At 40.4% G+C, this 14757-nt stretch overlaps 1 protein-coding gene across 1 annotated transcript in view; it reads left to right on the forward strand.

Annotated features, from left to right (window-relative positions):
• LOC143983663 (solute carrier family 26 member 10-like) overlaps positions 1 to 14757 on the forward strand; it is a 109477-nt gene that overhangs the window by 38955 nt on the left and 55765 nt on the right. The window contains exons 2-5 of the mRNA XM_077483627.1: positions 2674 to 2784; positions 3911 to 4071; positions 6932 to 7096; positions 13292 to 13444. Of these exons, the coding sequence (XP_077339753.1) occupies positions 2674 to 2784; positions 3911 to 4071; positions 6932 to 7096; positions 13292 to 13444 (590 nt within the window). The remainder of the gene's footprint in view (positions 1 to 2673; positions 2785 to 3910; positions 4072 to 6931; positions 7097 to 13291; positions 13445 to 14757) is intronic.

A 14757-nucleotide genomic window follows, 5' to 3' on the forward strand; every position in this document is an offset into this window, starting at 1 on the left:
TGAAAACGACTACTCTTTCTATTGCCAAAACCAGATCTAGAGTTACTCAGGTCATGACACATGTGAAAACTGAATATAGAATCTCTGTTTAAATTAATAAATTCTTGCTAACATAGTACCACTGGTCTACACATTTCCTTCTTCCTGATTTTGATGCAGACCTTTTAGGCCTGTAGATGTTCAAGTTTCAATGGTTCCTCCCATTTCCCTCTTTTTACCCTATTCCTCTGTTACACTGTCCTGCTTCCCTCCCCTCTCCCCTTTTTTTTGTTTATTGGACATTATATGTTCTGATCAAGGAATACTGAATTTTCCGTTATTGCTGATTGTTTAGTCATGTTTTAAACCCATATGTTGTATTCATATTGTACATTTTTTTTATCCAGCATGTACCTTTTATGGAGAGGTACTCCTAAAATGTGTGAATTGTTTCCTTGTTAATACATGATGCTCAATACATTACTTTCATACGCATACGACATACTGTATGGGTGTATTGAATCATTGAAAGGAAAGTCATTCTGTCTTTGCAAAGATTGTCATTGGGTGGTATATTACCTGAGTTATGCAGGGAGGTTTAGGTTTCCCCACATGTAGTTCAGTGGTGATGTTTTTTTCATTTCATGGGACTATGTTGCCCAGCTGGACAAGATGGGGGGGGATCCAGGAAGTGACTTTCTGGTGAATACAAAACCACCTCTCATCGAAGCCCACCATTTGAAAAATAGCATTGTACTTTATATGCATAATAGGCGGAATAAGGGGTACAATGTAGGTTGTGTTGCTGTCTCTGATGGGGAGAACTTCTGTATTGAACATATGAAAAAAAGTCTGGTCATTTGTAGTGTTGTTAGTTACCAATTGTACTCCATTGCGTGAAGTATTATTGTGACTGCTGCTTACCAATTTGAGTATTACCCCTAGCTGTATCTGCCTTGTAGAAGTGCAGGAAACATGCTATTTCAGACTTAATGAGGGTACAGAGCTGGGAGTCATTTATTAAGAAAAATGGTGCAAATGTATCCTGTATTGTGCACACCCCATGTGTTTCCTTGGCAAAGTTGACAGACATGCAGTTGCCTGCTTGTGAATGTGTTTCCTGCCCAGACACCGTTATGAACTATTGGTGATGGTAGGAAAGAGGAAGAGAATGTTGTGGCTGTTTGTCATTGCTGCTTTTGAATATGAGCATTCTGTTGAAGATGACAGTTATCACTTTGCTATTAGAACCATGGTGGGCAGCTGGTACAGGAAAAGCAGCAGCAAGAAGAGATGATGGAAATATTTATTTGGGCTTTGAAGTGGAGACTGAAATGATGATTATAATTTGGAAAATCTTGGCCTTGTTGTCCACAGAATGAAGTGCATTGTTTGAGAGAAAAAAATTCTCAAATGTGTGTTTTAGGAGCCAAACATGAGGGCTCCTGACTACATATGTTATACATGATGATAGAAATATTAGAGGAGTTTCTGCCTCATGGTAATGGTGTCTTTTTTTGTTGTTCAGCTTCACCACTCTACTTTTCTCATGTTCTCTGTGTCCTCCTGAGCCAGTTCCCATGTGCTACACTTTTCTATATCATCATGATCATCACCACCTGACACAAAGTTAGACCCAGACAAAATATACATATATGTAAAAGTAGGTCTAATGCTTTTTGACTGTCCTTACTTTTTCCACTCCCAGAATAGCCTATGGGTACCAAAATGACCACCGCTGCTGACACCTCCCCACCATGCAGTATTTCTGCATGAATGTGTTTGCCCATGTGGCTTAATATGCATTAAAGTTTATTCCTATGGGTCTCTAAAATTTAAAAGCATGGTAAAAACAGTGCAAGGACTTCTTCACCACACTCCAACTCACTCACTACATTGGGTGTCTTTGGGAATACCTCTCCTGTATTTGCTAATGCGTAAGCAAAAGGAGTTCTCAAACCACCACATTACCAATATGGTGCAATGGGGTAGACTAATGCAATAGGAGTCCTGTGCACTTATGCTGTGCTACCAATATGCTTTTCTGTGATCACTTTTTGTCATATTTATTTATGGGTAAGGAAGGACTGTCATTTCATAGATTTAGATTGATACAAGTATATCTAAAGCCAAAACCTTTGTTTGTTTTTTTTCATTTTTATTTGATAATCGAGTGGAGAAGTTTTTGGGTTTTTGTTTCTTTTTTTATCCATGCTGGGGTGACTCACTCTCAATTTTTGTCTTGGAATCCATTACTACTGGGACAGAAGGTGAAAATCTTCCAATGAGGATACCTATTTCAGTGACACCTGCTACTATGTATTCAGAAAAGGAAATAAAGGAACATCTTCCCAGTGTGAGACAGAAAGAAAAATCCCCCCCAAAAAAAGATTTTGACTTTTATTTACATTTCAAATGAGGCATTTGAAAAATTCTTGTGTCATGTAGAAGTACCTCTAAAAGCACAATATGATATTATAGACAGGAAATAAAAAACAACAGAATATTTTGAGTACGGTACTTAAAATGATTGTATCCATAGTAAATGTTAAAATGACATACACACATATGTCTAACAAATTGTTCTTGGAATTACATATTGTGATCTATTTTGCATATCAAAAATATCAATAAATAAAGACGGCTGAACTAAATTTCAAGCAAACCTAAATTCATATTATTTATTTGCACTAGGGATGGCCTTTGCGTTACTAACTTCAGTGGCTCCAGTTTATGGACTCTACACATCTTTCTTTCCTGTTGTCCTCTACATGTTACTTGGGACTGGACATCATGTTTCTACTGGTAAGACTACCAAATATATAAGTCAAATAACAGATGTAATATAATTTCATATGTTTTGGCCTGAGATTCTAACCCTTGGTGGGGGAAATCTACCTAGATTCAATTCGATTTTGTTATAACGACAAACTGGCAACTGGTGAGCAAATAAAACTGCAAATATACAGACAGATCATGTGTTCTAAAAGGGTTCTAGGATTTATAAAAGTACAATATCTCATTGGGAAATTTAAAATGGAACATTTTGTAGAGGAATATTTAAACTTGTGGCCTAATGAAAAGCTGTACAGGAACAAACACTGAATTTCATTCTAGAGTTTTACAATGTAGTTATACCCAACGGTTGTCATTTGTAAAACCTGCTAACACTACAGTTCAGATACAACTTTATTTTTGGAGTCTTTTGGGTTTGCTTTCACATTTTCTCCTGCTACCTGTAGAAATTAAAAATGTGTGAAATTGCAATAACTCATAGCAATCAATTAATGAACTAGAACTTAAATAAAACTACAAATAAAGGGCATGTATGCCCTAAACTTTTTTGATTAACATTTTGGATAGAGTATAATGCTTAGAATCCCTGTCAGTTTTTAATTGCCATAATTTTTCTAGATGGGGAGATTCATCTTCTCTGTTGTGGTCACCAAACAAGAGGTGTGGGTAAGTCCTCTAATAGGGACACCTGTTCTGGTGATAACAAGGGGAATTCTCTTGATATCCTTTTACTTCCTGTTGAACAGGAAGGGAAGAGAAATCTCAACGAGAAAGAGACGGCAAAAACATTACTGAGATGGGCTTCAACCTTTCCCTACATCATGAAAAAATAACAAGAGGCTTTGTCTATACATCTACTTTAAAGAAACTTGGCTAGTTGTGCTGGGATAACACATGAAAATATGTAGACACTTGTAACAAAAGAAGACAGAGCTGCTACCAAACACAAGATCTGAAGATGGTCAATGGAATTTTAATTGATAAAGCCCATGAAATAGAAGTATATGGTAAATGAAGGATCCTGTAAGGGTACATCATTCATTTTGGGGAAGGATTGCCTAATGTCTCCCCCCTGACATTGGCTATTAAAGAGAATCCAATGGCGTGATGAATACAATAATGCTTTATTTTCTAGGTACATTTGCTGTGCTAAGCCTGATGACTGGTTCAGTTATTGATGAACATCTTGTCCAGAATCCTTTGGATAGAAACCTCACTGGGGAGGAACAGTTGGAGATCTATGCTCAGAGAATAGGCATGGCAGCTGCTATAGCCTTCCTTATGGGACTTATCATGGTAAACACACATTTCACTCCTGGCTGATTATCTGTTGTGGGATACTAGCATATTTACTGTATTAGGGGTATGTGTGAGAATTTATTAATAGTATCCCTTTTGTAGCACAGACCGCAGACTGGGCTGGCTAATTTATACCAGGTTCCATTTTCTATGAGACACATGGCAGCCAGGCACACAGCATTTCACAGTCTCATAATTCAAGAAGTAGGTTGTGAATGTATTTTTTTGCAGTTTAATGCTGATTTAACTTGGGTAGGGTGCGGGGTGAACACTGGGATACTCCAAACTTAGCAGAAAAAGATAGCAGAGGACACTTCTAACTGTACTGTCTCTGCGGTGTGCAGCCATCCTCTCTAAGTCAGTGACTAGTGAAATACAGCTCAGGGAAACTCCATTGTGACTATAAAACCAGAGCCAGCAAACTGGAATGAACTCTCCGAAAAGTTAGTAAAGACAGTCTCTGGGATCTTTCAGGCCTGTACTCACTCTGCCCTGGGTACTTGAATGATTTCTTGCAATACCAGCTAGCCTCTGTACTGCGTGCCTCTAGGTCAGATCCTCTGTGTACTTCCTGCAACTGTTCTCAGGAACTCTGGATGTGGGTCCCCTAGCTCTTGCAGGAGCTGGGATCCAGATAGCCTCTTCTAAACTGCAGCTATCAGCCCCAGAGGGCCACAGCCCTCAGGCTGGTTCTTATCCCACAGGACAAGAACTCTGCTGTTCCAGGCCTCCCCCTATTTATCCCTGCCAGGGATTGGCTAAGGCTGTATGAATATGCAAGTGAGGGTCTTCCACCCACCAAGTTCTGGAACTTACCAGAAATCAGGGGAAAGTGCACAAACCATAACCAGCAGAACCCAAAACAGTCAAAAGCAATCAAACTTTGCTCCACTGCTACAGGGGAGCCAAGAACAACATTTTTCTCAACTTTTAGCAACCTAGCTAAGAGGGTGATATAGTTTGTTGGCAATAATAAATGTACTGTGAGTATTATTATAACAGCTTATGGCCTTCCAAATTCTATTATGTGTGTAGTGCAATAAAGGTAACTGCCCATTGCTCATTGATTCTTCAAGCTGCAATGGGCACCTAAGATATGCTAAACACGCAATGATATCAACCTTTTGCATGACTTAAGAACACTTATGGATGCCTTATGTGCTATTGCAGCTATATGAGAGATTTATCAAAATCTGTGCAGGGTAGGACAAAATGGGGTGGTGACATATTGTATGACACAGATATTGCATGACATATTGTATGACACAGATATTCTATATGATCACAAATTTATAATCCTTCCCTATTCCCTGACCAAACACTCAGGCTTGGTTCACACTGGTGTACGGAGCGGTTCGCAGCAGGGGTCCGGTGCGTCTCTGTTCATTGCTTCAGGTCCAGTTCCGGTTCGAATTTTTGGCTGAATTCAGACCTGAAATGAACCAGAAGACGCACAGAAATCCTGTGCAATTCGCTCTGGAGCTGCTCCAGAGGTGTGTGAACCAGCTCCATCGCGAGCCGGTCACAACCTCCTGACATGCGAATTGGATGCGGAAAAAATTTGTATCCAATTCGCAATAGTGGGAACCCAGTCTCAAACACAAGTCACAGCAATACCATCATATTAAATTATATTTAAAGACATTTTTTTCATTTGGATGCAGTAGGGGAGATTTCCTTTTCTTTTCTGTTCTATAGACACAAGAGGAAGTAAGAGGAATTCATTCTTCAAAATGGGATAACTGTCACTGGAGTGGCCCAATTTGAGAATTTCCCTTCTATTGTCACTGAAGTGGCCCAATTTGAAGATTTCCCTTCTATTCCTCCTAAAATTTTGGATTTGTTCGCACTTTAAGTGCCATTGACAGTGACCACAAGCACACAGAAAAAGAGTGATTTTCCACAGCAAGGACACAGACAGCAATAACAACTGAGAAGATTCTAACCCCTTATCACTCTATACTAAAACAATTTTTTGAATGAAATGGTGTCAATGATGAATCCTGCTCAGTCGTACATATATCTACCACACAAATGGCTGCAAAACTAGTAGAAAAATATTGAAACCCCTGATAGATTGTTAGTGATGTCTGTGTCCCTGGCATTTGAAAAGTAATCCTCTAAATTTGAGACCATTATCTTCAGGCCAGAAAAGGATGAGAATCAGTTGTCATTGCGGAAGGGGAAATCTTTCAATGGTGACACCTGTTCTTGTGTCTAAAAAGGGATTCCCCTTTACTTTTCCATATCCACCACCTGAGTTAAAATCTACCAAATTGAAAGCAGATGAAGACTGGCAGAAGTTTAAACCATACTCCAATCTAGAAATAAAATACAAAAAAAATAAAAATAAAACTCTAGTTCGTTTCTGCAAATTATACTCATAGAATGTTTTTGTCTTTTCTATGTCTTTCAAGAACATAGAAATGTAGACTTTTTTAAGTTGGAAGTTTATATATTTAGTTCCCTCATCACCTCCTCCTAGCCTCACCTCTGGGACTTCTCCAGAGCCTGTTCCATCCTCTGGAACTCCCTCTACAGGGACCTGCCTTTAGGCAATCCCTGAAAACTCATCTCTTCAGGGAAGCCTACCCCACCTCTAATTATCAACTGCATTTTACTTTCCCAAACAGCTCATTATCCCACAGTTAATACCTTTTGTATCACTTGCCCTTCCCTTTAGATTGCAAGTTCTCACAAGCTGTAAATTCCTATCCCTCTTGTTTTGAATTATATTCTAACTGTACTGTTTAGTATAGGCTGTCATAGATGTCCAATATACAGTAGATGAAGATATGAGAGATGTTAAGTAATTCTATTTCAATAGTGTTCATCAATTTTGGTATAATCTTTCCAGGTGATCATGTTTGTCCTACAGCTTGGCTTCCTCTCCACGTACTTGTCTGAGCCCATAGTAAAAGCTTTTACCAATGCTGCTGCATTCCATGTGACCATCTCTCAGATACAAAACATGATGGGGCTCCCTCTTCCACGTCACACTGGACATTTCACCATTTTCAAGGTCAGCCAAGAGTCTTGTGACAGCGTATACAACCACAGTCTAAAACAATTGTAGTTGGAATTTCTAAGGAACAAATTGAACTGGAGTAAAGCAGATGTATTTCTTTTGATTGTATATATATATATATATATATATATATATATATATATAGTGCCTTGCGAAAGTATTTGGCCCCCTTGAACTTTTCAACCTTTTGCCACATTTCAGGCTTCAAACATAAAGATATAACATTTTAATTTTTTGTGAAGAATCACCAACAAGTGGGACACAATTGTGAAGTAGAACGAAATCTATTGGATTTTTTAAACTTTTTTAGCAAATAAAAAACTGAAAAGTGGTGCGTGCAAAATTATTCGGCCCCTTTACTTTCAGTGCAGCAAACTCACTCCAGAAGTTCAGCGAGGATCTCTGAATGATCCAATGTTGTCCTAAATGACTGATGGTGATAAATAGAATCCACCTGTGTGTAATCAAGTCTCTGTATAAGGCTAGGTTCACACCATAGCGATGCGGGAATGCCGCGAATCCGCTGCGTTTTCCCACATCGCATGCCTCCCGCCGGCAGTTCACACTGCCCTATGCGGACTGCTGGGAGTGTCAATGAAATCTTAATGACACCCCCAGACCAGTCCGCATATCGCAGTGCGATCTGCAAACTCGGACAGGAATCGGATCGCGTGGTGTGAACACCCATGCGATCCGATTCTGCTGCGGACCAAAAAAAGGGTCCTGTGCGAGTTTGCGGCGGGTGCGATGCGAATTCAGCCATACTATCTGTATGGCTGAACTCGCATCGCACAGACAGATCGGATGTGATTTGCACTGCAGTGCGGTGCGAATCACATCCGGATCTCTCACCCGCAGCGGTGTGAACCCAGCCTAAATGCACCTGCTCTGTGATAGTCTCAGGGTTCTGTTGAAAGTGCAGAGAGCATCATGAAGACCAAGGAACACACCAGGTAGGTCCGTAATACTGTTGCGGAGAAGTTTAAAGCTGGATTTGGATACAAAAAGATTTCCCAAGCTTTAAACATCCCAAGGAGCACTGTGCTAGCGATCATTTTGAAATGGAAGGAGTATCAGACCACTGCAAATCTACCAAGACCTGGCCGTCCCTCTAAACTTTCAGCTCAAACAAGGAGAAGACTGATCAGAGATGCAGCCAAGAGGCCCATGATCACTCTGGATGAACTGCAGAGAACTACAGCTGAGGTGGGAGAGTATGTCCATATGACAACAATCAGTCGTACACTGCACAAATCTGGCCTTTATGGAAGAGTGGCAAGAAGAAAGCCATTTCTCAAAGATATCCATAAAAAGTCTCGTCTAAAGTTTGCCACAAGCCACCTGGGAGACACACCAAACATGTGGAAGAAGGTGCTCTGGTCAGATGAAACCAAAATCGAACTTTTTGCCCACAATGCAAAACGATATGTTTGGTGTAAAAGCAACACAGCTCATCACCCTCAACACACCATCCCCACTGTCAAACATGGTAGTGGCAGCATCATGGTTTGGGCCTGCTTTTCTTCAGCAGGGACAGGGAAGATGGTTAAAATTGAGGGGAAGATGGATGCAGCCAAATACAGGACCATTCTGGATGAAAAACTGTTGGAGTCTGCAAAAGACCTGAAACTGGGACGGAGATTTATTTTCCAACAAGACAATGATCCCAAACATACAGCAAAATCTACAAAGGAATGGTTCACAAATAAACGTATCCAGGTGTTAGAATGGCCAAGTCAAAGTCCAGACCTGAATCCAATCGAGAATCTGTGGAAAGAACTGAAAACTGCCGTTCACAAACGCTCTCCATCCAACCTCACTGAGTTCGAGCTGTTTTGCAAGGAAGAATGGGCAAGAATTTCAGTCTCTCGATGTGCAAAACTGATAGAGACATACCCCAAGCGACTTGCAGCTGTAATCGCAGCAAAAGGTGGCTCTACAAAGTATTAACGCAAGGGGGCCGAATAATTTGGCGCGCCCCACTTTTCATTTTTTTATTAGTTAAAAAAGTTTCAAAAATCCAATAGATTTCGTTCCACTTTACAATTGTGTCACACTTGTTGGTGATTCTTCACAAAAAATAAAAATTTTATATCTTTATGTTTGAAGCCTGAAATGTGGCAAAAGGTTGAAAAGTTCAAGGGGGCTGAATACTTTCGCAAGGCACTGTATATATTATACTATACTATACTATACTATACTATACTATACTGCTATACTATACTAACAGTATATAAACTGTTAACTGCTAGTGATAAGCTAACTGTCTGTGTAAATCATGATTCATATGGGTCATACTGGTGAAAATTTAAATATCCACCAATAGTTAATTTACCAAGTATTTGCTTCTCCTTTCCTCTAAAATAAGTCTCCCACACCAAGCCTGTGCATGAACTCCTGCCTGTGGGTTTTCCCTGTTTTATGTGACCCACGGTGGCTCCTTATGTAATTATGCCAGTGAGCAAAAGAACCCAACAGGGATCTGAAACTTAAATGATATTATATTAAAAAAAGGTCAAATTATTGACTTAGGCCGCGTACACACGGGCGGATTGTCTGTCCAACTTAGTCCGCTGAACCGTGTTTCAGCGGACAATCCGCTCGTGTGTGGGCTTCAGCGGACTTTTTCAGCGGACAATCTGACGAACAAAGTCTTACGGAATTTTCGTAAGACAGTCCGTTCAAACTTGGTTTTGTCCGTCCAAACTTGGTTTCAGCGGACAGTCCGCTCGTGTGTAGGCAAGTTGGACGGACTAAGTATGGCGCATGCTCAGAAAGGATTTACACGGCCGAAGGTTGCATTGCAGTGTATAGGACGTCGTTTTTCTAGTCCCGTCGTACGTGCTGTACACGTTATCACGCACGCTTTCAGCGGACTGTCTGCTCATCATGTGTGGTCAAGTCCGTTCATGCAAATTTTGAACGGATTGTCTGTCGGATTGTCTGACGAACTTAGTTGGGCAGACAATCCGCCCGTGTGTACGCGGCCTTAGGCCGCGTACACACGGGCGGACTGTCTGCCCAACTTAGTCCACCGAAACACATTTGAGCGGACAGTCCGCTCGTGTGTGGGCTTCAGCGGACTTTTTCAGCGGACAGTCTGACGAACAAAGTCTTACGGAATTTCCGTAAGATTGTCCGTCCAAACTTGGTTTGAGCGGACAGTCCGCCCGTGTGTGTGCCAGTCCGCTGTACTTTCGAAATGAGCGGACTTTTCCTGCCCGGAGAAAAGTCCGCTCATTTCGAGCGGGTATCCAGGTAGGCGGAGCACGCGACGGAGACGTCGCTGGCCCCGCCGCCTGGTATGGACTTAAAGGGGAACCCCAACGCCGGAAAAAATCGGCGTGGGGTGCCCCCCAAGTCCACAACAGACCCTTGTCCGAGCACGCTACCCGGCCGGCCAGGAAAGGGGGGCGAGCGAGCGCCCCCCCCCTCCTGAGCCGTACCAGGCCGCGTGCCCTCAACATGGGGGGTGCCTTGGGGAAGGGGGTGCCGTGCGGCCCCCCCACCCAAAGCACCTTGTCCCCATGTTGATGAGGACAAGGGCCTCTTCCCGACAACCATGGCCGTTGGTTGTCGGGGTCTGCGGGCGGGGGGCTTATCGGAATCCGGGAGCCCCCTTTAATAAGTCCATTCCAGGCGGCGGGGCCAGCGACGTCTCCTTCGAAATGAGCGGACTTTCCTCCGCGTGTGTTGGCGAGTCCGTTCATTTCAAAAGTTTGGGCGGATTGTATGGCGAACTTAGTCCGCCGTATTAGTCCGCTCAAAAAGTGCCGTGTGTGGGCAAGTCCGTTCATTCAAAAGTTGAACGGACTGTCTGTCGGATTGTCTGACGAACTTAGTTGGGCAGACAATCCGCCCGTGTGTACGCGGCCTCACTGTCAGAGACAGTTTTTACATTTTTCACACACTTGTTAAAATCAGCATTTTTTGCTAGAAAATTACTTAGGACCTTCAAATAGTAGATACTGTATGTCCTGAAAGCAGAGGCACTGGGGAATAAAATGGTAGTTGTTGAAATTTTTTTTGTGGCACGATATTTGCCCAGCCCTTTCTCAAATGCAATTTTTCAGGAAAACATATACTAAAATAAATTTTAGTGCTCACAATATAATAACCAATTTTTCAGTAAAATATAATGGCGACAAGCTACAGTACCTTTGCAGGTTGTCAGTTTAGAGTTAACCATGAAGTATGACCCTAGAATTATTGCTCTCACTCTGATGTTCGCAGCAAAACCTCACATGTGTTCTGTAATCATTATATACATACATGTGCTGGACCTACGCGAGAGTTTGCATTTGCGTGTATGCTTGGGGGACAGGGAAGCTTTGGAATTTTTTTCTTGTTTTTCTTGAATTTATTAAAATTTATTTTTGTTTAAATGTTTTTCTTTATTTACCTTTATTGCTATCACAATGGGCTAAGAAGCCCCCTATGTGTTAGCATTGGGCAGGTGACCGGTCCTCTTTATGGAGCCATCAGGGGTCTGTTAGACCCCAATGTCTCCCCTGCCCTCCCATGCAACTTTTTAAGCAAAGATCATGCTTCATTAGCTGCTTCCCTGGCTGTAGCAAAATTGATGACAAAATCATGGTTGTTTCCAGTTTCATTAGTCACAGAGGAGATTAAGGAACGGGTGCCCCTCAATCTTCTCTATATCTAGTTATCCCAGATGTTTTCCACCGTCCTGGGCTTCCAGATGAATGAGAGAACCTGGGAATCATTGCAAGCAGCTCCAGGGCTTGGGGGATGGTCCTCTTTACCACAGTAAAAGAGATAAGGTGGCTGTAGATCCACCCAGTTCACTTTAATTTAACAGCTGATCACTGAATGTTAAAAGTTATACCAATCTTGTTTTAACCATTTAAATCTAGATTGTTTTTATACGTTCTATGAATGTGAAGAGGTTAATGTATGCCCAGCCAAAGCCAGGGATATGCAGGGAAGAGTTAGAACCCCAGTGAGGCTTATCCAAAGCTCTGTTGAAAGGATTTACCCACATTTCGTGTCCTAATGACAACATTTTACTGAACAGGAAGAGAGATGAACTCTACAACAGCAACACATACAGAAAAAAAAAACTTTTTTTTAGAGTACAGCTGGCCATACATTGATCAAAATTTGTCTGCTTAAGCAGAAACTGTTTGAATTTAAATCAGTGTGTGGCCATACCTGTATGGCAGAACTCGATCATTTGCTCAATTACTGTTGAAGGGATATGCTGGAAATATCCATTAGCGGCTAAAGTCAATCAGCTAATCAGTGGAGGGTTTTGCTATCAGACTACAGTGTTCCGGCAGAAGGAGTCTATCATTCACCTTCTTTGTGTGCATGGAGAAATCTGTCAGTTGTTTTCTGTTCATCCCTCCAGCTGAATGAAAAGAAAACAAAAAAATTACTTGTATTAGCAAAGCCTAAAACCCCTATCAGATAATTTTGTGTCTGTGCCCCTGTTGCAGATTTCCCCTAACTACCTGCCTAATAAAATTATCGTCAGGACAGGAAGTAATGGACTCTGGATAGCTTTGAATACTCAACAGGAGTTGTAAGCCTTCTCTGCTCTATCCAATTATGAAAATATTTTCGGGCTACATATATACTTGAAGAGGGAAGTATTTGGGAAACTATAAATACCCTGACCTGGCAAATAGCTGAAAGGGAGGATGTAGTGGATTGCTGGTGGTGTGAATTTCTATTTATTTTCTTCGACTTACCATAGGACTTTCTATTTTATAACCAGTAGCTCAGAATCTGGGATATGAAGTTGGCTGCAAAAACTCGAAAAAAGCAGTGCTGGCTTAAAAATTATTTTGCAAAAAGAAGTGATTGTTTTAATTGATTGTTTTAAATAGAAATGTGTATTAATTACTTTACGCATAAAGTAAACCTATTGTAAACATTTAAATGTAAAAGTCAAGGTGCTCACTCCACAAGATAATGTATTAGCTTTCAGAGAGAAGGGCAATCAGCTTTGGTAGTTTTTGGGTCATAGAGCAAAATCCTATGCATTCTCTACATTCTATTTTGACATTTTTATTTCTTACCTTATTTTGAAATGTTCATTTTTTGACTTTTTTTAAATTATAAACATTACGTAATTTATGATATCATAGAAGTACTGCAAACATATTCATAGATATTGGAAAAGAAGATGTATGTAATTTTTTTCTTTTTCTTCGTGTGTAGACATTGGCATCTGTCTTTAGAGCTGTACATATGACCAATATAGCCGAGCTGATTATATCCATTCTCTGCTTGATGGTTCTGATTCCTATCAAGGAGCTCAATGCCCGCTTTCGTACTAAACTAAGGACACCTATTCCTGGGGAAATCATCATGGTAAGTTGTGTGGTAATATAAATCTTGAAAGAGTATACTGGCAAGCTGTAAAAACCTGGAGGACTCATGTTTGGAAGATACTTTCTATGAGATATAATGGTAAGATTTCTCAAATGAGTAAATGAAGGACTAATTAATACAGTAGTTGTGTCAGCTATGAATGTGGGTTTATATGAAGTAATTGGAACAGCCTTTAGATTTGTTGGTATGTATGCTATTTTCAGCACTTTAAATATGATGTTTGGGGTTTCTGCTTTCAGAAATAAAAAAATGTAAGAAGTTTAATTTCTAGTTTGACCCTAATTGTGGTGGCAACCAAAAACGTGTTGGGATTTTTTTATTTTAGGTGAAGTCTAGCTTATTTCATTGGAATTCTATTTAAAATGGAGATTTGATTGTGATATATTTATGAATCCAAACTTTGCCTATAGTATAATTATTGATTACAGAGTTGTTTATTCTTAAAGGATGCTTTGATCACAGCTCATAGCTACTGAATATTGAGATGCAACCATTCTTGTTTTATATTCCTCTGATCTCCCAATCAAGATTTCTGGTGATTGGCACTTAAAATACTGCATTATGCTAAAGAAAAACATACTATTGGCTACTATTTCCAGAGTGACATGGTCTATAAGATTGCATTCCATTGCCTTTTACCTACTTTCACATTTATTACTAGAAAGAAGGAAAAACATGCCGCACTCATCTAAACTGTCTTTAGCAAAAACAAATGCAGAGAGATAAAGACAGAGGAAGCTATCACAACTGCAGTCTAAGTTAAAAATATAAACTGATAATCAGCGCTAGTTATGCTCCCTAAAGGCACATACAGTAGTATATCATAAGCATACCAAATTTCTGCTGCATAACTATTACAATACAAAAAAGGAGCAAAGGCATAGCATCCTACCCTGTTTTGTCCTATAGACCTTTTAAATTTACAGTATGCGCACCAGTCAATTGTAAAAGTACCTAGTAACAAAGAGGACTCTCCTTCCAGAGCTCTTCATTTTTACCAGGGCATACAACAGAAATGTCCTTTTTTGCATTTCCGTAGCACCACCATCTGGTGAAATATGGTATTACAGCTGTACATGTAGGGTCAGAGTGCCATAAATTTTAAACACAATTGGGTCTCTAGAAATTTGCTTTAAAGGCACTGAAGAGTGGTGAAGTATCTCAGCAGTATCAGGAACACAGTTTACATCATTATATCATCGCTAATCCTCTGAAAGATTCATTTGGATTGTGTTTTCTGTGGGATAATACAGAACCACACTCTCATTAAACTGGAACTCAACAAAATAGTT

Source organism: Lithobates pipiens, unplaced genomic scaffold (genome assembly GCF_037356315.1).
Source record: "Lithobates pipiens isolate NorthernLeopardFrog02 unplaced genomic scaffold, aLitPip1_a1.2 Scaffold_16, whole genome shotgun sequence".
Classification (NCBI taxonomy): domain Eukaryota; kingdom Metazoa; phylum Chordata; class Amphibia; order Anura; family Ranidae; genus Lithobates; species Lithobates pipiens.